The sequence below is a fragment of the Stegostoma tigrinum genome, chromosome 2, assembly GCF_030684315.1.
Source record: "Stegostoma tigrinum isolate sSteTig4 chromosome 2, sSteTig4.hap1, whole genome shotgun sequence".
NCBI classification, from domain to species: domain Eukaryota; kingdom Metazoa; phylum Chordata; class Chondrichthyes; order Orectolobiformes; family Stegostomatidae; genus Stegostoma; species Stegostoma tigrinum.
This window is the reverse complement of record NC_081355.1, coordinates 6655627-6679622: the sequence shown is the minus strand read 5'-3', so window position 1 is coordinate 6679622 and position 23996 is coordinate 6655627. Positions and strand designations below refer to the sequence as shown.

The following is a 23996-nucleotide window of genomic DNA, read 5'->3' as shown; positions in this document are numbered from 1 at the left end:
GTTCACTGTAGAAGACTCAGAACACTTTCCAAAAGATACTTGTAAATGAAGAAGTGAAAGCAGTAGAGGAACTGAAAACAATTGCCATCACCAAGGAATCATTGCTGGGAAAATTATTGAACATAAAGGCTGGCATGTTGGCCTGACCTAATGGCTTGCATCCTGAAAAAAATGCATCAACAGTAGGGCATTGGTTACAATCTTCCAAAATTCCATAAATTCTGGAAATTTCTCTGTAGACTGGACAATAACATCTAAAGCATCTTTATTCAAGAAAGGAGGGAGATAGAAAGAAGAATAATATAGGCCAGTTAGCATAGTATTTGTCACAGAGAAATGGCTAGAATCCATTGTTAAAGGGGTTATACTTCATTAAATCATAATGGGATCAGACAGCATCAACATGGTTTTCTGAAAGTGAGACTGTGTCAAACCAATTTATTTTGAGTTCTTTGGGGAACTAACAAGCACCGCGGATAAAGGAGAACTTTTAGATGTTAAGTACTTGAATTTTCAGAGACATTCCATGACTGGCCACATCAAAAGTAAGAATACATGGTGTAAAGGGTATTGTAATCACTTGGATAAAGAATTGGTTAGCAATAAGGAAGCGTGTGAGTTAGGATAAAGTGAATTGTGGTATTATTGCTGGACTGTTAATCCAATGACCCAGGTAATGTTCTGGGGATCTGAGATCAAATCCTACTCAGACAGATTGTAGAATTTGAAACAGAATTCAATAAATCTGTGGAATTAGAGTCTAATGATGACCATGAATCCATTGTTGTAAAAACCTATCTGGTTCACTAATATTCTTTAGGGAAGGAAACTGCCAACTTTACCGGACTTGGCCTACATGCAAATCCAGACCGACAACAATGTGGTTATCTCTTAACTGCCTTCTGAGCGATAATAGGTAGGCAATAAATGCTGATCAGCCAGTGACACCTTAATCCTGTAAATAAACTTCTTTAAAAAGTATTGGGGCTCAACTATTTGCAATTTAAATAAATAGCTTGGATGAAGGAGTTGAAGGTAAATTCGCCAAAGACACCAAGATAGGTCGAAAAGTAAGTTGTCAAGAGGAGGTAAAGATGGATGGACGTACAAACAGATAGAGATCAATTGGCAGATGAAACATAATGTGTGAAAAAGTAAGGCAAGGCAAATAGAAAAGCAGAGAGATTTCAGAAAATGATGGTCCAGAAGGATGTTGGTATCTTTGTAAATGAATCATATAAAGGCATTTTGCAGAGACAGCAAGTGATGAGGAAGGCACATGGAACGATAGTATATATTACAAACGGAATAGATTATGAAAATAGGGAACACAGTGTGGAGCCGGAGGAACACAGCGGGCCAGGCAGTATCAGAGGAGCAGGAAAGTTGACGTTTTGGGTCGGGACCCTTCAGAATTTTCTGAAATGTCAACTTTCCTGCTCCTCTAACCTGTTGTGTTCATCCAGCTCCACACTGTGTTATCTCTGACTCCAGAATCTGCAGTTCTTGCTATCTCCATGAAAATAGGGAAGCTTTAGTGCATCTATACAAGGCATTGGTGAGACCACATACAGAGTACTGTGTACAATTTTATTTTATGGTAAAAGGTTGAACCAATTGAGCCTTTGACCACTGCAGTTTAGAAGAGTAAAAGCGATTTTGTTAAAACTATAAAATCCCAAGGGATAAGGCCAACACTGGGACAATGCTTTCTCTTGTGGAACTAGAGTACTCAGTTTAGAAGCAAGCAGTCTCCCTTTTAAATTGACATTATGGAGAATGCTTCCTTTGAGTCTCATTAATCTGAAATTCCCTTTCTCAGAGACAGTGGAGGCTGGGTCAATGAATTTATTCAGGGCTGAGGTGCATAGATTTTTCATTGGTGAAGGAATCAGGGGTCATGGTGGGGTAAGGGAACAAGAAAGTGAAACAGAAACCAATACTCCCACTAACTTTTATTTCAGTGCGTGGGCATCCAAAGCCAGAAGTCAATGCGTTGTTATACCGTTTGGCAATGGGCAAAACTTCAGATTGCCTATGTAGCCGTGCGGCTGAGAGGGAACATTTTCCATAACCACAATCAGATTGGCTATGATTGTGTCAAATGGGAGAGTAGGCTCAGAAGAGCCAAATGGTCTACTGCTGCTTTGACGTCCTGCTCTTATGTTCACATGTAAAGGTAGTGGTGATCCACCTTCTTCATTCATTGCAGTTGTAGAGAGCAGGTGATCCACACAGCATTGTTATCAGGGTGGTTCTAGAATTGTGAACCAGCAACAAGGAAGGGACGAGACTATATTTCCACATCAGGATTGTATGTAACTTAAAGAGAAATTTGCAGGTGGCATTGTTCACATAGATCTGCTGCCTTCTAGGAAGTGGAGGTCCCAGGTTTGGAATCTGTAATCACATTCCAAATGTGTAATCTTATTTGAAACCTGGGCAGCATGGTACTCAGTGGTTAGCACTGCTGCCTCACAGTGTCCAGGTCTCAAGTTCTATTCCAGTCTCTGGATGCTGTCTGGATAGAGTTTGCATATTCTCCTTGTATCTGTGTGGGTTTCCTCCGGGTGCTCCGGTTTCCTCCCACAGTCCAAAAATGTGCAGATTAGGTGGATTGGCTGTGCTAAATTGCCCATGGTGTCTAGGGATGTGAAGGCTAGTGGATTAGCCATTGGAAGTACAGGAATGGGGTGGGTCTGGGTAGGATACTTTTCATGGGGTTGGTGTGGACTTGATGGGCCAAATGTTCTGCTTCTATGATTGATTTATTGATGCAATGCATCTTGCAGATGGTGCACACTACAGCCACTATGTATGAGTAATGGACAGAGTGAATGTTGAAGGTAGTGGATGGGATGCTAATTGCTGCGTTGCCCTGGATGATGTTATGCTTCCTGAATGTTGTCAGTGTTGCAACCATCCAGGCAAGTAGGGAGTATTCCATTCCACTCCTGGCTTATGCCTTGACAATGGTGGAACAGAGTCTGGGAAGGCAGGAGGTTGAGTTAATTACAAATCTCTAACCTACACTTGAAATGGCCATTGTAATGTGGCTAAAGTAATGATGTAACATTAGATAAGTGGCACAGAAATCAGTGATTTAGCATAAACAGGCCAGGCTAATTTTTGCGCTCAGCTCAGTTTTTCCCGATCCAAAGCGATCTTCAGAACCCATAGCTTCCCTCACCTTCGGGTATTTGTCTAGCTTTCTCTTAAGTACATCCATACAGTTCACCTCAAATAATCCCTGAGGTATAACTATTTGAAGGCTGAAACGATAAGCATGGTACCGTGTAAAGGACTAAGTGCATGTTGACACATATACCTGGAGCTGCTGATCAATATATGGAATTTTGAGAATTTCCGCAGCTGTCGGACGGTGTGATGGATCCTTTTGCAACATGCTGTGAGGAAGAAAGTACAGCACATTGAGGAGGGAGATTACAGAAATACACAGTGATGCAGACAATCTTTTCAGGTGAGGGTACACATACCTTGTCATGACAGCATTAAGCTCGCTGGAATACCTGTCTGGCAGTGATGGAGTTTCACCCTCCACAATTTTCAGGATAACTGACATGAAGTTATGGCCGGTGAACGCATGATCCAAACAGCACACTTCATACAAAATACATGCCAGAGACCTGGGGAAGTGGGGGAGAATTGAAAATCTTTATGCATGATGTATTGATAAATATATTATACAATATTGATAAACTTAGACTGAAAATAAGAAAAGAATAGCTGAGGTCCAAAATTAAAATGCTGAATAAACATTGGCCTTTTGCATTGGGACTTTAATTACTATTAATGAATTTCAAACTAAATTAAAGTTTTAAAGCCGAAAGAACTGCTGATGCTATGAATCAGAAACAAGATCAGAAGTTGCTGGAAAAGCTCAGCAGGTCTGGTAGCATCCATGAAGAGAAATTAGAGTTAATGGTTCAGGTCCGGTGACCCTTCCTAGGAACAGTTCTGAGGAAGAGTCACTGAACCCAAAACGTTAACTCAGATTTCTCTCCACAGGTGCTGCCAGACTTGCTGAACTTTTCCAGCAATTTCCATTTCAATGTGTGTATTATCAGAACAGACAATAATAATTTTCCCATCTATTCCTAACCATTTTCTATTCCAGGTCCCACAAAGAACATGGTAAGTTTGAATATCTTATCTTGCTGCTGTTGATTATCTTCAGAATTATGAGCGAGTACAAATTGTTAACTAATTCTTTTTCTTTAAATTTAGAACTTTTTGAACTATTTTAGAATTCTGAGCTTCTGCATCCTGGCTGGAAATACAAGTATTTCATAAAACTCACACCTGTTTTACTCAACAGTTTACCCTGACAGTAAAGATCTAATTTTATCATCTTATGACACAGACACATGCAGTGATCTGATAACCCACAGAGTTGTTTCTTGCCTTTTCCCATAACCAACAGTTCCCTTACTGATTACAAAATCTATCTATCCCAGCTTTTGAGTATACTTAATGATCCAGCCTCGACAGCCCTCTGCGGTAAAGAATTGCACAGATTCACTTCCCCTGACAGATGAAACTCCTCCTCATCTCTGTCTTAAATGGGCGACTCCTTATTTTGAGATTATGCCCTCTGATCCTAGACTTTTCCACAAGGAGAAATAACATCTACGCTATCAAGTGCCCTCATATGTTTGCAGTCAGGTCTCCTCTCATTCTTCTAAACTCCAATGAATCAAGGCCCAACCTCCTCAAGCTCTCCTCGTCAGGAAACCCCTCCATTCTCAGGATCAACCTAATGAACCTTTTCTAGGCTGCCTCCAATACCAGTACATCTTTCCTCAGGTAAAGGACCCAGAATTGTTCACAGTTTTCCAGCTGTGGTCTGACCAGTGCTTGGTGTAGTTTCAGCAAAGCCTTCCTACTTTTGTACTCCATTCCCTCTGAAATAAAAGCCAACCTTCCATTTGTCTTCCCTATTATTTGCTGAGCTGTATGCTAACTTTATGTGAATTATGCACAGGAACCCCCAAATTCCGCAGTGCTGCAACTGTCCATAGTCCTTCTCCAATGCAGTAATATTTAGCTCTTGTATTCTTTCTGCCAAAATGCATGACCTCGCAGTTTCCCACATGATATCAACCCCGTGAGTGAAGTAATTTTCTCCGCATGTCAAACTTATCTCGAGACTACAGTTTCAATCGGGGTAACAATCACACAGAGTCTATCCTTTCAGGACCCTACAGAATCTTGTATTTCTCATTGAGGTTACATCTCATGCTTGTAAACTCCAAAGAACATCGGCCCCTAATTACTACTCAGCCTGTCATTTCAGGACAATCCTGTCACCCTGATTACCTGGTCATTTTTGGTTTGAGAGAGCTTAGAGTGCGCAAACCAGCTGATGGGTTTCCAACACAATGTCAGTAATTACTCTCCTAAAACCCTTTATTGGCTGGTAAACACCAATGGCTGCTATATAAATGCCAGTCTGTTTTTGTGGAATTCCAGTATAACCAGTTTAATGGACGAGTATTCCACCCAATCCATTCAGGTGATTGTCCAGCATTGTCAATTTGCAAATGGGAGAAGTCTGAAAACTGGAGAACTGTCTTTAAGCAAGAAGAAATGCTGCTGAATCGCCTTAAAACGAATTGCTAGCTGCATGAAAATATATCCAATATGTTTTTAACATACAACTGAGGTAGAAAATAGCAAATGTAGCAGTCCCTCATTTGAAAAAGAAATAAAACAAATATTTTATTGCATTTGGCTTTCCCCGAGTCAAAAAGTAATATTTGTGTAAAATGATTCTATATTAACTAGTAATATTGGAATGTTTTACCAATTTTATTTGAACAGAATAATTTAAACACATTTTCACATGCAAGTCACACAAAAAAAAAACTTACTTTGCTTTCTGTCTTCACTTTTATTTCTAGATTTTTAGGAGTTGGATGTAACAGATAAGAGTTCTTGACTTTTTATGCTCAGCACAACTTCCTGTTTTGAGTGATCAAAGTCAGGGAACATTCTCCTATTTTTGCATAAGAAACAGGAGCAGGAGGAGACCATTCAGCCCCTCAAGTCTGCTGTACACTCAATAAGCTGGTCAGACTGTGGCCTTAATGCTAATTTTCTTCCTGTACCACCTCTCTGACCTTGGTCGATTAAAGGTTTATCTAATTCATCTTTGAACGTATTCAGTCACCCTGTTGATATGATCCCAGCTGAAGGTAATGCTGAACAAGTTTATTTTTAATTCATGCCTGGGGTATGGGCGTTACTGGCTAAGGCAACATTTATTGCCTGTCCCTAGTTGCCCTTGAAAAGTGGTGGTGAGCTGCCTTCTTGAACTGCTGTTGTTTATGTGCTGTAAGTTGACCCCAATGCTCTTAGGGAGGCAATTCAGGGATTATGATCCAGTGTCAGTGAAAAGACACTGGTATATATCCAAGTCAGGATGGTGAGTAGCATAGAGGGGAACTTGGTGGTGTTCCCATGTATTTGCTGCCCTTATCCTTCTAGATGGAAGTAACTATGTGTTCGGTAGGTGCTGCCTAAGCAACGTTGGTGAATTGCTGCAATGCATCTGGTAGATAGTACATACTGCTGCTGCTGAGCATTGACGGGGGAGGGAGTGAACGTAATTCGAATAGAGCTCCAGGATGAAACATCGCTTGTTAGTTTTTTTTTAAATCAGTGGTTAGTCACTGGAATGTGTTCATATGAGGCTGCAGGTATTCTTTAACAATAGAACATAAAGAAGGAAGAAAAAAACGAATAAAGCTAAGTATGCATACTGAAGTCCCAAAACAAAATTTTAATCCATTTCCCAACTTCAGCCAACAGAGATCCAATCCCAGGAAATACCAATCCCATTTCAGCTTTTTAAGCCTTTATTTAACTGACATTTTCTAGTTTTCTTTCCCTATGACATTGCGATTATTTTGTATGATTCTTTTCCAAGGTTCTAGCAACAGCCTTTCACAATTCTGTTGGCCTTAACTTTCTCAGTTTTACCAGCTTGAAGACTTCTATCCAAACTCTCCTGGTTTAGAAGCTTCACAAACTGGAAATCATTTCTGCCGAGGTAACTGGTTCCACAACTAAAATAAAATATTCTACCTTCTGCATTGAACTTGCAGCACTTCCTACTTAAAACCAGGAAACTTCTTGTCTGAAGTCAAAGCCAAACTAATGCCTTAACGTGTTTATTCTGCCCAACATAAACACAACAGTATAAGCATCTTAAATAAAAACCAAAAGAACTGTGGATGCTGTAAATCAGAAACACAAACAAGTGTTGTTGGAAAAGCTCCGCAGGTCTGGTAACATCTGTGAAGAGAAATTAGATTTAATTTTTTGGGTCCGATGACCCTTCCTCAGAACAGTATGAACATCTTATTCATTTGTTTTAGTATAGGGGTTCTGCCAAGCACTCAACTTAATCACACTTTTTTTTAGAACTGATGTATCAAAATTGACATTCTGACATTAAAGAGAAACCTTTTTACATTTTTGATCACACAGCCTCCAATGCCTTCTGGGTTCAGGAATTCAAAACAGTAACATTCCTCTCAGAAAAGAAATACCTCTGCATCTCCATCTTAAATTGGAGGCTTGTTTTCTTGAAGTTGTCCCTTAGTTTCAGGTACCTCAATGAGGGAATCCTCTGAGCCTCTACCCAGTCAAACCTTCTCTGAATCTTACACTTTTCTATAAGATCAGACAACACCTACATCTCAACTGAGTAAGCCTTCTCTCAACTGACTGTAATGCACAAATATGTCCCTTTTTAGATCAGTTAATGAAAATTGGACACAGTATTCTAGTCGTGTGGCCTTTCTAATCCCTCTACATTGTAATAAGATTTCCCTACCTTTATACTTCATTCTTTGCAATGAAGGTCAACATTCCATTTTGCTATCTTGATTACTTAGGGTCATAACTACAGTCATACAGATGGAGACAGGCCCTTTGATCCAATCTGTCCATACTGAATATAATCCCATGCTAAACTAATCCCACTTGTTTGCTCCTTGCTCATATCCCTCCAAACCTTTCCTATTCATGAGCTTTTCCAAGTGTCTTTTAAATGTTGTACTTATACTCACATCCACCACTTCCTCAGGAAGTTCATTCCACACGTGAACCACCTCCTGTGTAAAAAAATTGCCTCATGCCTTTTATAAATCTCTGTCCTCTCACCTTAAAAATGTGCTCGCAGTCGTGAAATCCCCCATTCTATGGAAAAGACAATACCATTAAACCTATGTACATTCCTCATGATTTTATTAGCTTCTATGAAGGTCAGCTTTCAGCCTTCCACACTCCAGTGGAAAAAAATTTCCTAGCCTATCCAGCCTTTCTTTATAACTCATTATAACTTTTAATATGCTGTACACACATGCTAATATTTTGAAATTCATATACAAGAACACCCAGATCCCTCTGCACAGCAGCATTCTGCAGTCCATCTCAATCTTTGTAATATGCAGCTTTTCTAGTCTTCCTGCTATAGAGGACAGACTCACAGTTTCCCACATTAAATCTCATATTTTACCCACATATTACTTCATCTATATACAGCTATTTGCAGATTCCTTATGTCCTCCTCACAATTCACTGAGGGAGCCAGAATGCAAGGCTTGCCAATCATTAAAGCATGAAACAAGCATTGGGAAGAACTGCTAGCAAACACAACTGCAACTGTTGCACTGAACTCTGTGCAAATTATGCAATCCATAATATTTGTGTAACAAGAGGCATTTGTTCTGGTTGTCTTAATCCATTCACCGGTCTATTAACATTCCCAAGGAACTAACATTACAACAGATACATGTTCTACCCTGTTACATAAATTGCAATCAAACGTTTAATTGCAATAAACTGAATTCGGAACACATCTACTAATTAGTTCTAGCATTCTATGCGGATGAAGAGATTAATGCCCATGTCATATCCAAATTTACTGCAGGACCATAGTTTGCCTTTATATATCTGACAAGGATAAAACACCTCATTGGTAAAAAAAAATAAACAAGAGAACAGCAAGCAAATATTTTACAAACTGAGGTCTTGTCTGCTCTCTCAGCTCAATATAAAAGATCCATTACAGGCACTTTCACAAGATAACCAAGAGAGAGGTTCCTGTGGATATTTAGTCCTCAGACATCCTGACTAAGACTGGATTATCTGCTTAGTGCTGTCTGCAAGAGCTTGGTGTGCACATTTTGGCCTTGGAACAGATGCACACAGTGGGAGTGTCACTGTCTCAATAATCCAAGGCACAAGGTCATGACCCAAAGATTCAGCAGCCAGAATTTCAAAGCAGAGCCAGGAACCAGACTTTTGGATTAATTCCAGTCGTGCATTTTATAAAATATAAGAAATAGTGGGAGTGGGAGTAGTTTCACAAAATTTATACAGCAATATGTAACAGGCAAAATGAGAACAAGAGGAGAGGAGGGAAAGGGGCAGAGTTTCTTGAGCACTTTGAAAACACTTTATAATTCTTCAATTCAGTACATTGGAAAATAGTAAATAGAATGCTAAAATACTTAAGCTCAAATTAGTGATGCCAAAGTCCCATTAAATGGTTGTGCAATGAGTTTTGCTTTCATGTTAGACAGCTAACTGTAAGACAGACACGAAAATATTGAAAATAAAGCAGCAGCAGGAGTAGGCCATTCAGCCCCTCAAGCCTGCTCCTCTATTCAATATGATCATATCTCATCATTCAACTCAGTCCTTTGTTCTCGCTTTCGCCCCACACCCTTTGATCCCTTTAGCCATAAGAACTACTTCTAACTCCTTCTTGAAAACATTCAATGTTTTGGACCCAATCACTTTCTGTAGCAAAGAATTCCATTGGCTCATCACTCTCTGGGTGAAGACATTTCTCAACTCAAATGTAAATGGTTTACCCCATATCCTTAGACTGCAACCCCTGGTTCTGGACTCCATGATCATCAGGATTTCCTTCTTGTGTTTACTGTCTAGTCCTGCTAGAATTTTCTATGAGATCCCATCCCTCCCCGATTCTTCTAAACCCCAGTGAACATAGTCCGAACCAATCCAGTCTCTCTTCATTTGTCAGTCCTGCCATTCCAGGGATCAGTCTGGAAAATCTTCTTTGCAGCTCCTCCACAGGCAGAACTACCTTCCTCAAATATGAAGACCCAAAATGCACACAAAGTCTTGATGAGCTCAGGCCAATGATGCTTATTTGCCGACACCGTTCAAACTTCCAACTCCCCCCCATGTCCCCCTCCAACCATTGCCAGGGCAGCGGACAGATGTAAACATCACCATCTGCAAGATCCACCGCAAGTCATATAGCAGTCTCACTTGACCCCTTCCCCAAGCATTGTTCCTTCACTGTCGCTAACTTAAAGGCCTGGAATTCCTTCCTAAACAAACACAACCCAACCACCTTGCCTTATCCTTGCCTTATGTACAGTCCTGTCGCTCAGGTTGTACTATTGTGTACTGAGAATTGAAGACCTTCGGAAAGCTGACTGAAGAATTGGTGAAAGAGGTGGTTGCTGAGGAGACAGACAATCAGGTGTACAGACATCAAGACAAACTGACAGTAAAGTGTGAGGCTGGATGAACACAGCAGGCCAAGCAGCATCTCAGGAGCACAAAAGCTGACGTTTCGGGCCTAGACCCTCTCTGATGAAGGGTCTAGGCCCGAAACGTCAGCTTTTGTGCTCCTGAGATGCTGCTGGGCCTGCTGTGTTCATCCAGCCTCACATTTTATTATCTTGGAATCTCCAGCATCTGCAGTTCCCATTATCTCTGACAAACTGACAGAACAGTTTGGGAAGTGTTACTGGGTTTTGTGGACACTGGTAAGGTGAAGTTAGGGAAGGGAATGCATGATAGCTCAGAGCCAGATTCGACATCAGGGCAATGTTGAGAGAGATTTTCGGAAATGAATGAAGATGAGTCCTTTGGAGGATGGACACGGGTGAGGAGTTTGTACTTTTTGGGATGGGGCAGCAATGTAGATCATTGTTATTGTAATGCTGGAGCTGAGCAGCTTTGTGCAAGATTCCCGCCACCAGTCGGAATCTACAAATGTGGGAAATGACATGCACACATAATCTCCGGCAGAGCAAAGGCTCAAACATAATGACTAGGTTTATTACATAAAACTTAATGGCTAGTTATATTACATCAGAGATACATGACTCTCTTGTGAGAGATCAGACTCAACCTAAGAGTAAGCTTCCATTACTACTACTGAAACATTCTCCCACTGCACTGGTATCAGCACTGAGTGGGTTACATCCTCCTTGGGGCAATCCTTTTTACCCAGATAAGTGGAGCTTCTCCTGCAATGTCAGTTAACCCTTTCAAGTCGTAACTACTTTATACAGTGATAACAAAGTGTGGAGCTGGATGAACATAGCAGACCAAGCAGCATCTTAGGAGCACAAAAACTAACCTTTCGGACCGAAGGGTCTAGGCCCAAAACGTCAGCTTTTGTGCTCCTAAGATGCTGCTTGGCTTGCTGTGTTCATCCAGCTTCACACCTTGTTATCTCAGATTCTCCAGCATCTGCAGTTCCCGTTATCTCCACTACTTTATACAGTGGTGCTTACCAAAAGTGCTCTCTAATTGATGCTATAATATAACATTCTACATGACCAAAAAGAGGAAATGGAATTAATGGCATAGCTGCAGGTTATTTAGTGGAGGCCTAGAATAACAGCTTTAGTCTTCCTTACGTTAGAGAGCGAGTGTTATGATCACAATTGATAGTAATATTGGACAAGACAGGTGCCGCAATGAAACCTGCCTCGATAGACTATGAGTTTAATTTGTGCCTAACAATGGTCAGACTCTGACCATATTCACACAAGGCTGCCATTGTTCTTTAAAAAGAACAAAAGTTAATGATATGAAAAGATAAAACAAATAAAGATACTTATGAACGTATAAAAATATTTTAACATAAACTGCAAAGCAAAATTTCACTTTACAGTCTTCAGGACTCATCACTGAGCTGAACAACTTCAGAGCATGAACACTTTCCCCATTTTGATTAAAGGTTCTGCTGCCTTTGTCTTTTGCTGCTGGCTCCCTCCCTCATCTCCTGCTATGTCAACACCATAAAAACCATCATTTCTCACCCCATTCAGCACCAAAGAACACTCATACCTGACTCCAAACATTAACTCTCTTTCTCTCTCCACCTGCTGAGTTTCGAATTTATTTTAGATTTCCAGCATCCACATGCTTTTATTAAAACAAAGTTTCAACCTATTTCCTAGAAACAGCCTTTACAGATAATGAATCCTAGTGAAGTGTCACTTCAGCTTAACCTTATTTACTTAACTGATTCTTCATGCATTTAATAGCATAAGCAATTATTTCCAGTTCTAATGACCTAACTTATTTTCAGTTTTGACAGAACGTTGAACATAGATCACAGTACAGTACAGCACAGGAACAGGCCCTTCGACCCTATCTATCCAGACTTCCAAAAGGCCTTGGATATGGTGCCTCATGGGAGGCTGCTGAGCAAAGTGAGGGCCGATGGTTTTCGAGGTGAGCTACTGGCTTGGATTGAGGATTGGCTGTATGACAGAAGGCAGAGAGTTGGGATAAAAGGCTCTTTTTCGGAATGGCAACCGGTGACGAGTGGTGTCCCGCAGGGTTCAGTGTTGGGGCTGCAACTGTTCACCTTATATATTAATGATCTGGATGAAGGGACTGGGGGCATTCTGGCGAAGTTTGCCAATGATACAAAGATAGGTGGACAGGCAGGTAGTACTGAAGAGGTGGGGAAGCTGCAGAAAGATTTAGACAGTTTAGGAGAGTGGTCCAGGAAATGGCTGATGAAATTGAATGTGAGTAAATGTGAGGTTTTGCACTTTGGAAAAAAGAATACAGGCATGGACTATTTTCTAAATGGTGAGAAAATTTGCAAAGCAGAAGTACAAAGGGATCTGGGAGTGTTGGTCCAGGATTCTCTAAAGGTTACCTTGCAGGTAGGGTCTGTAGTTAAGAAAGCAAATGTAATGTTGTTGTTTATCTCAAGAGGGTTGCAATATAAAAGCAGCGATGTGCTTCTGAGGCTTTATAAAGCTCTAGTTAGGCCCCAATTGGAATACTGTGTCCAATTTTGGGCCCCACACCTCAGGGAGGACATACTAGCCCTGGAGCGTGTCCAGCGGAGATTCGCACAGATGATCCCTGGAATGGTAGGTGTAACGTATGATGAACGGCTAAGGATCCTGGGATTGTACTCATTAGAGTTTAGAAGGTTGAGGGGAGATCTAATAGAAACTTACAAGATAATGTAGGGTGCACGCTCGGAAGTTGTTTCCATTGGGCGGGGAGACTAGGACCCGTGGGCACAGCCTTAAAATTAGGGGAGGTAAATTTAAAACAGAAATGAGACATTATTTCTTCAGCCAGAGAGTGGTGGGCTTGTGGAATTCATTGCCACGGAGTGCAGTGGAGGCCTGGACGTTGGATGCCTTCAAGGCAGAGATCAACAAATTCTTGATCTCAGAAGGAATCAAGGGCTATGGGGAGAGTGCAGGGAAGTGGAGTTGAAATGCCCATCAGCCATGATTTAAATGGCGGTGTGGACTTGATGGGCTGAATGGCCTTACTTCCACTCCTATGTCTTATGGTCTTATGGACTCACCATGTCTTTGACAAGCATGATGTTATTCTAAACTAATCCCATCTGTATCCCTCTATTGTCTGCTTGTTAATGTTTCTGTCTAAATGCCTCTTAAACTTTGCTAATATTTCTGCTTTTAACACCTCCTCTGGCAGCTCTCCCTGGCATCTACCACCTCCAATGTAAAAACCTTCCTCATACATCTTTAAACTCGTCCCCTCTCACCTTAAACCTGTGCGCTCTAGTGTTTGACATTTCCTACCCTGGGTAAGAGACTCTGAGGTCTTTTCCCAGGGTAGGTGAGTCCAAAACTAAGGGGCATAAGTTTAAGGTGAGAGGGGAAAAATTTAAAAGGGACCTAAAGGAACAACTTTTTCACACAGAGGGTGGTGCGTGTACGGCATGAGCTGCGAGAGGAAGTGGTACAATTATAACATTTAAAAGGCATTTGGACTGGTACTTGGTAGGAAAGCTTCAGAGGGATTTGGACCAAACACAGGCAAATAGGACTAGTTCAGTTTAGGAAACCTGGTCAGCCTGGCTGAGTTGGGCCAAAAGGTCTGTTTCTGTGCCATATGAGTCTATGGCTATCCACCCTATCCCTGCCTCAAATTTTATATACTTTCATCAGATTCCCCCTCAGATTGAAAACCTCTACATAAGCATGGACACTTACAAATTAAAACCCTCCAACTAGTGTGAAACTGTTCTGAACTGAAATAGTATTCTGACCTAACCTTATTCTGGTCTGTTTTCTCTGAATGTCACAAATTTCACCTTTCTAAACACTGTCAATTAACACCATAGCCATCCTGCTGCCTTCTTGGAAATGATGTATTTTACATCACTAATTCACTGTTGCAAAATTAATTTATGGCTTCTTCTAAAAATTTGCCTTCATGCAACTGAAACTACTTGCCTACCTTATTTCTATCTTAAGGTTAAAATTCCCAAGTGATAATATTGTATTATGCACCTTTAATGCGCTTGCCATTCCAAGACAAACAGGTGAATAGTTCGAGTTGGGAGGGAGATGCAGCAAAGGGGGCCCCTACACATTTGACTACAGAATGGATGCAATGCACAGAGTTTCTAGTGAAAGACGTGAATTTTTGGGAAGGAGGGATAAGTCCATGAGTGTCTCAAGGCAAAATGTAGGGCCTAAAGTTCCTGGAGATCCTTATATATCTATGCCATTAAATTCCAGGTAAGAAACTAGCCTTCTCCTGACCCTGTAGAACAAGGATTAATCTGTGAATGTGTTAACAAATAAATGAACCTTTCTTGGCCAGGTTAATCTCAGTGAGATCATAAGCTAAGTGAAAGTCGGACTAAAGGAGATGTAGACATTCATTGTCAAATCCTGCCAGCGTGGAAACTAATTTCATCAGAACATACCAACTACCCACTCACCATATGTCAGACTTGGAATTGTAACCCTGGTGACTGAGGACCTCTGGGCTCATGTAGTAAGGCGTTCCAGTGAAAGTTGTTGCCAGGTCACATGACCCCATCAGGAGACGAGAAACTCCAAAGTCTCCTTTATTTCAAGGAAAAGAAAAAATGCTTTATGTCCAAGAAATCGCAACCTGGTTTAGAAATATGCGGTGAACTTTTAGCATTGCCATTAGTGAAGGAGAACAGATAAGTTGGACACTCCATTTCCTGGATTTTCAGCTGGTCAGTCGCATGCCAAATACGTACACCAGACGCTGAGGGAAATAGATGACAAAAAGATATAATATTCAACCTTGACCACAGGATCACGGACACCGCATGGGGCAAACTATGTCCCAGTTATCTTGTAAAATAGCTTGAGTACAACAGCGCAACTCTAAAGGAGGCAACAGCAAACCATCACTAAGGTTAATTAAAAACTAAAAACAGAATACTGATAATGTGGAAAAGTTGCTTCCCCTTGTAGGAGAGTCTGGGGGCAGACGGCATAGTTACAGAGTAAGGGGTTACCCATTTAAGACAGAGATGAGGAGGAATTTCTTCTCTCAGAAGGTAGTAAATCTGCAGAATATTTTTACCGCAGAGGGCTCTCAGGTCTGGATCATTATATACTCCAGCAGAGGTAAACAGATTTATAACCAGCAAGGTAATCAAGGGCTGTAGGGAAAAGGCAAGAAAGTGGATTTTGGGATTATCAGATCGGTCATGAATGATCAAGTTGACTTGGTGGTCTGAATGGCCTCTTCCTAACACTACGTCTATTGTTGGAGATTGCAAGAACTGCAGATTCTGGAGTCAGAGATAAGACAGGGTGGAGCTGGATGACCACAGCAGGCCAGGCAGCATCAGAGGAGCAGGAAAGCTAATATTTTGGGCCAGGACCCTTCTTCAGTCACCCCTCTTTATTGTGTAAGGTTTTCATCTCCTTGCAACAGGAATGATATATTTGCATTGGAAGCAGATCGGGAAAAGGTTTATTCAACTGATTCTTGAAATGAAGGTGTTGTCATTTGAAAGAAGTTTGAGCAAATTGGGCAGTTACACATAGGAGTTTAGAAGAATGAGACGTGACCTTTTTGATATGGTCAAGATTCTGAAGGGGCTCGACAGGGGATGTGCTAGAGACAATGTCTCAATCCATATAGGATGAGGGAACACAGTTTCAAAATTAGGGGTCTGCCACTTATGAGGGAGGAATTTCTTTTCCAAGGGTCAGTAACTCTTGGGTTTCTCTTCTCCAGAAGATAGTAGAGGTTGAGTCATTGGGTATATTCAAGGTTAATTAGACAAATTTCAGATTGCCAAGGAAGTCACAGGTTATGGTGGGGTTGGGGGTAGACAGGGAGGAAAATGGAGGTCAGGTCACTACAGATCAGCCATGATCTTACTGAATGATGGAAGAGGCTCATAAGGGCTGAATGACCTATTCCCCCTCCCATTTCTGCTGATCTTAAAACACTGAGAATACTCAGCAGGTCTGGCAACTGCTGGGGAAGAAAAAAATGGAGTTAACATGATGATGATCAGCTTCTGATGAAAAGTCATCATATGCTCTTTTTTTATTTTAAGTGTTTCCAGGATCTGCAGTGTTTGCCAGGATGTTGCCTGGGCAGGAGAATTTCAGTGAAGGGAGGCTGGACAGACTGAGTAAAAACCAAAAGAACTGCGGATGCTGTAAGTCAGGACCAAAAACAAAGTTGCTGGAAAAGCTCAGCAGGTCTGGCAGCATCTGTGAAGACAGAAACAAAGCTGGTCATCAACTTCTGATGACAGGTCATTATTTTGCATTTTTTATTTCAAATTTAGTGATGTGCTCAGCTATTTCAGAGGCTGGTTAATGGTCCAGCCCATTGCTGTGGGTTTAGAATCACATGTAAGGACATGAGATTTCCTTCCCTGAGGGGCATTAGTGAACCAGTTGGGTGTTTAATAGATGATAGTTTCATAGTTGCCATTACCAAGACCTAGCTGTATACTCCAGGTTTAAAAACTTAATTCACATGCCAGGGATTTGAATCCATCCCCTCACAGTCTGAGCATTTAAACTGCAAGTCAAGCACTGGACCACTATATTGGGCACGTGACTGAATTTTCAGCCAGCATGTCTATTGACAAAGCAGCTCTGTGCAAGAGACAGACAAAGAGGAGGAGATCCACTTAACACATGATAGATCGAACTGATTATAAACTTGTTACTACATTTTTGCTAATTTTATATTACGAACAAGTCTTGTTTCTTTGTCTGTATGGGAAACCAAATTTGTTAAAAAAAAGTCACTGTTGCTTATCAGTGAGATGCCAAACTTATCAGACCTTCCTTGCATCAACTCCTAAAAGAACATCAATAACTGTGTGTGTCCCACACACTGGCATTCAAATGTCAACTCAATTTTAATCTCAAAGTGCCGGAGGAAACAAAAAAAAATGGATATAACAGATCTTAAGCACAGATATTGCTGGAAAGTCTTAACAGGTCTGACAGCATCTTATGAAGGGAGGAACAAGGTCAATGTTTTAAAATCAGTTCTGACAAAAGATCATCAATCTCTCTCTTTCTTCACAGAAGGCATCTGCGCTATCCCGGAATGATAAGATGCTTGCAGCACAAAAACAGACCATTCCACTTATGTTTGCAATTTAGTTTGTTTCACTCCTTATTTTGAGGATTTCCAGTATTTTTCAAGTCTTATTTCAGACTCCCATCTTCGCGCTATTATGCTTTTGTGTTTTAAAACAAATTCTGGATCCATCCATTTCCAGATTACTGTGAGATAAAGTATTCTCAGGTTGCATGCAGTCCTCTCAATCCACTTAACGCAATTTCATACAAGCACGCCCTTATTACTTGGCTGCTTATTCATCAAAGAAAGAGATTTGAGGTGCATGCTGGGTTAACTGGGAACAGATAAGTTCTGCAGAACTTATAAATTGTTAAGGTTAGAAATGCACAATATGCTATAGTGGAATTTCATGTCTGTAACTATGAACTGTTTCAGTGCCAATTCTTAAGCACAGAACGTGTGCAAATGATAAAATGATAAGCTGCCATAAAATGCTGGTAGCCAAAAGTAGAGCAAGTTGTTAGTGATGAAGGAAGTCAAACTCTAGAGACACAACAAATTTTGGCAGATAATTAACTGGTGCTTGTTTTATTGGCATGACAGATGCATACGTTAGCCACATAAATGCAGATGTGCCCCAGCTCTCTCTCAAGTTAAAGTTAACTTGTTTGAAAAGAGAAGGGAAACAGAAAATCTGAGCAATTCTTACCTATTTTTATGAGATTATTTTTCAAGAAGATGTTATTGCTTTTCAGATCTCTGTGAAGTATTCTTCTACAAAGTTTAACAACAAAACATACCATACAGTCAGAAGTGTCACAGGTTTATGGGGGGAAAAGAAGCCAGCTTCCTGTAGCTGAAAAGGACAACAAAAGTATTCAAATAATGAAATAACTATAAATAGATGCTTCCGCTCAAATTGTGGCAAGCTTTTTTTGACGATTATAACAATGACTGCATAAGCTGTAACGAACAAATGCTTATTTTTCCCAATTAAATGTCTTCATCTGCTTGTCTGCAGCAGCAGTCGGCCAGCTCTCCAGTCGATGTGATTGGATAATTGCCTAAATCAGAGCCACATTCAGCTGTCATTGCTAAGAGCTTTCTTTAACGAAAGCAAAAGGCATTTTGACAGCAACCCAAAAAAATGAAATGTTTCTCATCTCCACTCTCTGCTCATGCTTACAAAATGTACTTGTCTACATGCCCAAACCTTCATTGCTCTGGAAGTTTGATTCTCAGCAGCGCTAAGTGAACACAAGTTAGAAGTTCTTCTGTTAAACATATGCCATTGTGTTGGAAGTGAATTTTTTTTCCTACGTTGTGATTGAGAAACATTGAAACACAATTGCATAAGTAACGACAAAATGTAGAATTATGCAAAAAATGCACACAGTCATTCCTCATGTTCTAAAATTCTTTAACGGAAGAAAATGGAGAGCAAGTCGCAACCACCGTAACTGATCTACCTAACCCTGGAATGTCTTCTTTCCCTGTTTTTTTCATCCATTGGCCATGACCCAATTGAATATTGGAATTGCATCAAGGGACTGAATGGCTTACTCCTGTTCCAATGCTCCCTGGGCGAGCAAAGAAGCATTGGACAAATGAATATGAAAGTAAGTGTCAGCCATGACGCAGTGGTTAGCACACTCAGTTGAGTCAGGAGATTGAGAGTTCAAGTCCTCCTCTGGAGTGCTGGACACAAAAATGGAGGCTGGCCCTTTGGAGCACCAGCAAGAGAGTGCTGCCCTGTTGCAATCATTGCTTTTCATCGGAGTTGTTAAACTGAGACTCCATCTACTCAGCTGAATACACCAATCTCAAAGAAAAGCTGGGGATGTTCTCCCTGGTGTCTTGGCCTCTTTTTATCCTTCAATCAGCATCAGTAAAAAAAAGCTGACAACCCGGTCTTTGTCACATTGCTCTTTATGTGGGAGCTTGCTGTGTGCAAACTGGTTGCAGTAACTACACTTCCAAAGTACCAAATGCTTTTTATAAATACAAGTATTTTTCTCTCCTTCACCTAGATATGATCAAAGGCTCAACAAGGGTCAGACCATTGAGTAAAAAGATAAACAAACTATTGGAGTAACAACAATGTAGTTCTTTGGCCCTATTACACAAGCAGACAACAAATTTCTCTGTTATTGTAGTGATGCCCCATTGTTGAAGGAAAGGTGCTAAGAATTCACAGCTTGATTTGAGGGCCATGAATAGTTATCCATTTGCCTATACAAAATCATGAAATGTTGATTTCACTGGATTAATTAAATCTACTAACAGATTTTAATTCATTGCACATGGCTATTAAGCACACTTTCTGCAATGGCTGTCACTAAAAGACAATACGGAATGAAAAATGACTGCATTAATGGCTGCAAAATTGTTTCAGAGGAAAAGCAAATAGAAATGATACCTTTCATGCATGTACTGGGCTCCCAGCAATAGCTGAATGAACCACTCGATGACCTGGTTTTCAGTAAAGTTCCAGCCCCTTCCTCGATACTCATCAATTCTACATTGCAGGTCTCCGCCCTGAGAAAATTTAGAAAAAGAACAGAACCAGAAATTCCATTTTTACATCCACTAAATCTTGCCCCAGAAGCAAAGTCACACTGGAAATCTGAATTACTAGAAACACTCAGCAGGTCAGGCAGCATCTATGGAGAGAGAAAGAGTAAACAGTTCAGGTCAGAGTGAATAGTCCCCTTGTTCAGGTTATGAAACAATTGATTTTAACATACTTAACAGGAACTTGAATGCTCAGCATCAGAAGGATAGAAACATATAAAATAGGGCAAGGAGTAGGCCATTTAGCCCTTCACACCTGCTGCACCATTCAATAATATAATGGCTGATTATCCAACTCAGTCCCCTAATACCTGTTTTCTCCCCAGACCCGTTGGTCCCTTTAGTCCTAAGAACTATATCTAACTTCTTGAAACCATTTAATATTTTGGCCTCAAGTGCTTTTTGTGGCAGAATATTCCACAGACTCACCACTCTCTTTGTGAAGAAATCTCTCCTCATCTTAGTCCTAAATGGCATATCCCTAATCTTTGGACTGTGACCCCTTCATCTGTGCTCCCAGGTCATTGGGAACATCCTTCCTGCACTTACCTTGTCTAGTCCCAATAGAATTTTCTAAGTTTCTATGAGATCCCCCTCTTCCTTATAAGCCCCAGGTCTCTCTTTGTACATCAGTCTTGCCATCCCAGGAATTAGTGTGGAAAATCTTCTTTAAACTCCCTCCGTATCCTTCCTCAGATAAGGAGAGCAAAACTGTGCACACTACTCCATGTGTGGGCATTCCAAGGTCCTATACAATTACAGCAAGACATCCCTCCTCCTGCACCCAAACACTCTTGTCATGAAGGCAAACATACCTTTTACCTTTGAAATAACTGCACAGAGGCTGGCCACCCAGTCACCCTTTCTTTATTTCTACCCAGTATACTAGTGTGGCTATCTAGCTCAGAGTCAGTCCCATGAACTGAGATTCTAAATCTGCAGGTTATATTGGTCAGCCAGTGCTCTCCTGATTGGCCCAGGTTAACAAATCCAATCAAGGATCTCATAGTCAACAAGGTTCAATCACTACAACCTTCCTTACCACCTACTGCACCTGTAATGCTTGCCCTCAGCGACTGATGTACAAGGACACTCAGGTCTCATTGCACCTCCCCATTTCCTAACCTATTACCCCTCAGATAATGATTTGCCTTCCTGTTTTTGCAACCAAAGTGAACAACATCACGATTAACCGCATTATAATTCACCTGCTATACATGTGCTCACTCAAACCACAGTGAAGCATACTCCTCACAGTTCACTCTCTCATACAGATTTGTGTGATCTGCAAACGTGGGGATATTACAATTAGTTCCTTCATCTAAATCATTTATACATATTGTGAATATGTGTCCATGCACTGATCCCTGTGGCACCCCACAAGTCACTGGCTGCCACTCAGAAAATGGCCCATTTATTCTTACTCTAAAGAATGTCATCTTCAACTATAATGCGTAAAGGTAGCTTTTCATTGCTTTTTTGATGTTGAGAATATATTTCACTTTTAAATTAATAACTGGACTTTAAATGCACAACTTCCCATTGAAATAGATTATTAAAGCTATTATCGGTACCCAGTGAGTTTTTGAGAAAACGTTGGATTAATTATGGGAAAGGCATTTCTAAAGACTCTCAATGTAAAAATCATGGAGTAATATGTTTTACAGAGATCAAACTGCTGTTATTTTGCTTTATTTTCATATTAAATATCTTTGGCAGTGCGATGCCCACTCGGTGCCAATCTTGCTTTCTCCCCATCTGTTTCACCATCTGTCTTCTAATGCACCTTCCTACAAAGCTGTCCTTATTGCTGGGCAGTGAAATTGTTCCAAACACAAAAGACCACATCCACAAGAGAGGCCTTCTCTGGAACATGTTGCCAAGAAATTCCTGGGTTTAAGAATAAAAGAAATAGGCCATTCAGTTCCTCAAGCCTAGCTTACTATTCCACAAGATTGTGTCTGATCTTCCTCATGCCTCAAATCTTCTTTAATGCAGCTCAATATATCTACCTCCTTTTTAAGTACTTTCAGGGATCAGCAGCTGCTATACCTTAATGCTTGTTTAATAAAGTCAGAAGTCACACGAAACTGGGTTACAGTCCAACAGGTTTATTTAAAATCACAAGCTTTCGCAGTGCCTCTCCTTTGTCAGGAGAAGTGGAGGGAAGCGCACAGGCACACAATATATAGGCAGACAGGCAATGGCCAGATAATTCCAGGCAATTAACAGTGTCAACAGATCAGTCCAAATAGTGTGAGTAATGTGTTGACAGGCTGAATAACAAAACTTTGCAGGCAATCAAGAGTGTCAAACAATGTGAGTGAAGTGTCAACAGCTGAATAGCAAGTGAAGAGATAACGTATGAACTGATTAATTCAGGCAAAGAGAGATAACTACAAATAACCAAAAATAAGATGGTGCTTGAAACAAACCAAACTACTGAATAACATGAGTATGTAACAGAATTGCACGATGAGGGTTTAACAAAACTAATCAAAAATTGTACAAACTAGTTAAGGTAGGTAATTACAAGTAATCAAGGTAGTGGTGTCAAAACAGGACAGTGAGGAAGATTTTACAAAACATAGAAAGCTTGGTGGGGGTTACATGTAGCGCGACATGAACCCAAGATCATGGTTGAGGCAATTTAATAAGCCCGATGATATCATGATGATCCCTTCTCGTGTACCAAGATATCTGATTAAATCTGATGTGCTGAGTCGTTATGAGATTGTGAAGAGGAATCCTGAATTTAATTAGAAAATTTTGTTCCCCAGGAAGCATTGGCTGTTCATGAATTTCTAAACTATTTCACATAATATCAGATATAAATTATACCCATCATAGTAAAAGCGAAGGAAAGCAAACAGCTAAATTTAGTATCAGTGATAATGGGAACTGCAGATGCTGGAGAATCCAAGATAACAAAGTGTGCAGCTGGATGAACACAGCAGGCCAAGCAGCATCTCAGGAGCACAAAAGCTGATGTTTCGGGCCTAGACCCTTCATCAGAGAGGGTGGTGGGGAGAGGGTTCTGGAATAAATCTGGACTCCATTTTCTCCCCTTTGGTCCAGGAGCTCCCTACCTACGTCCGTGACACCACCCACGCCCTCCATCTCCTCCAGAACTTCCAATTTCCCTGGCCCCCAACACCTCATTTTCACCATGGACGTCCAGTCCCTGTACACCTGTATTCCTCATGCAGATGGCCTTAAGGCCCTCTGCTTCTTCGTGTCCCGCAGGACCGACCAATCCCCCTCCACCAACACCCTCATCTGCCTAGCTGAACTCGTCCTCACCCTTAACAACTTCTCTTTCGATTCCTCCCACTTCCTACAGACAAAGGGAGTGGCCATCGGTGCCCGCATGGGCCCCAGCTATGCCTGCCTCTTTGTAGGTTATGTGGAACAGTCCCTCTTCCGCACCTACACAGGCCCCAAACACCACCTCTTCCTCCGTTACATTGATGACTGTATCGGCGCCGCCTCTTGCTCCCCAGAGGAGCTCGAACAGTTCAGCCACTTCACCAATACCTTCCGCCCCAACCTCAAGTTCACCTGGGCCATCTCCAACACATCCCTTACCTTCCTGGACCTCTCAGTCTCCATCTCAGGTAACCAGCTAGAAACTGATGTCCATTTCAAGCCCACCGACTCCCACAGCTACCTACAATACACCTCCTCCCACCCACCCTCCTGCAAAAATTCCATCCCCTGTTCCCAATTCCTCTGCCTCCGCTCCCAAGATGAGGCATTCCACTCCCGCA

At 41.1% G+C, this 23996-nt stretch overlaps 1 protein-coding gene across 3 annotated transcripts in view; it reads right to left on the bottom strand.

The window, feature by feature from the left end:
- The window catches only part of nek11 (NIMA-related kinase 11), a 259421-nt gene that overhangs the window by 142139 nt on the left and 93286 nt on the right, over nt 1-23996 (bottom strand). For all 3 annotated transcript variants that reach the window (XM_048560290.2, XM_048560280.2, XM_059652020.1), the window contains exons 4-8: nt 20072-20190; nt 18362-18426; nt 15047-15173; nt 3498-3647; nt 3329-3407 (exon numbers count right to left, since the gene is read on the bottom strand). In XM_048560290.2, coding sequence (XP_048416247.2) covers nt 3329-3407; nt 3498-3647; nt 15047-15173; nt 18362-18426; nt 20072-20190 — 540 coding nt within the window. The remainder of the gene's footprint in view (nt 1-3328; nt 3408-3497; nt 3648-15046; nt 15174-18361; nt 18427-20071; nt 20191-23996) is intronic.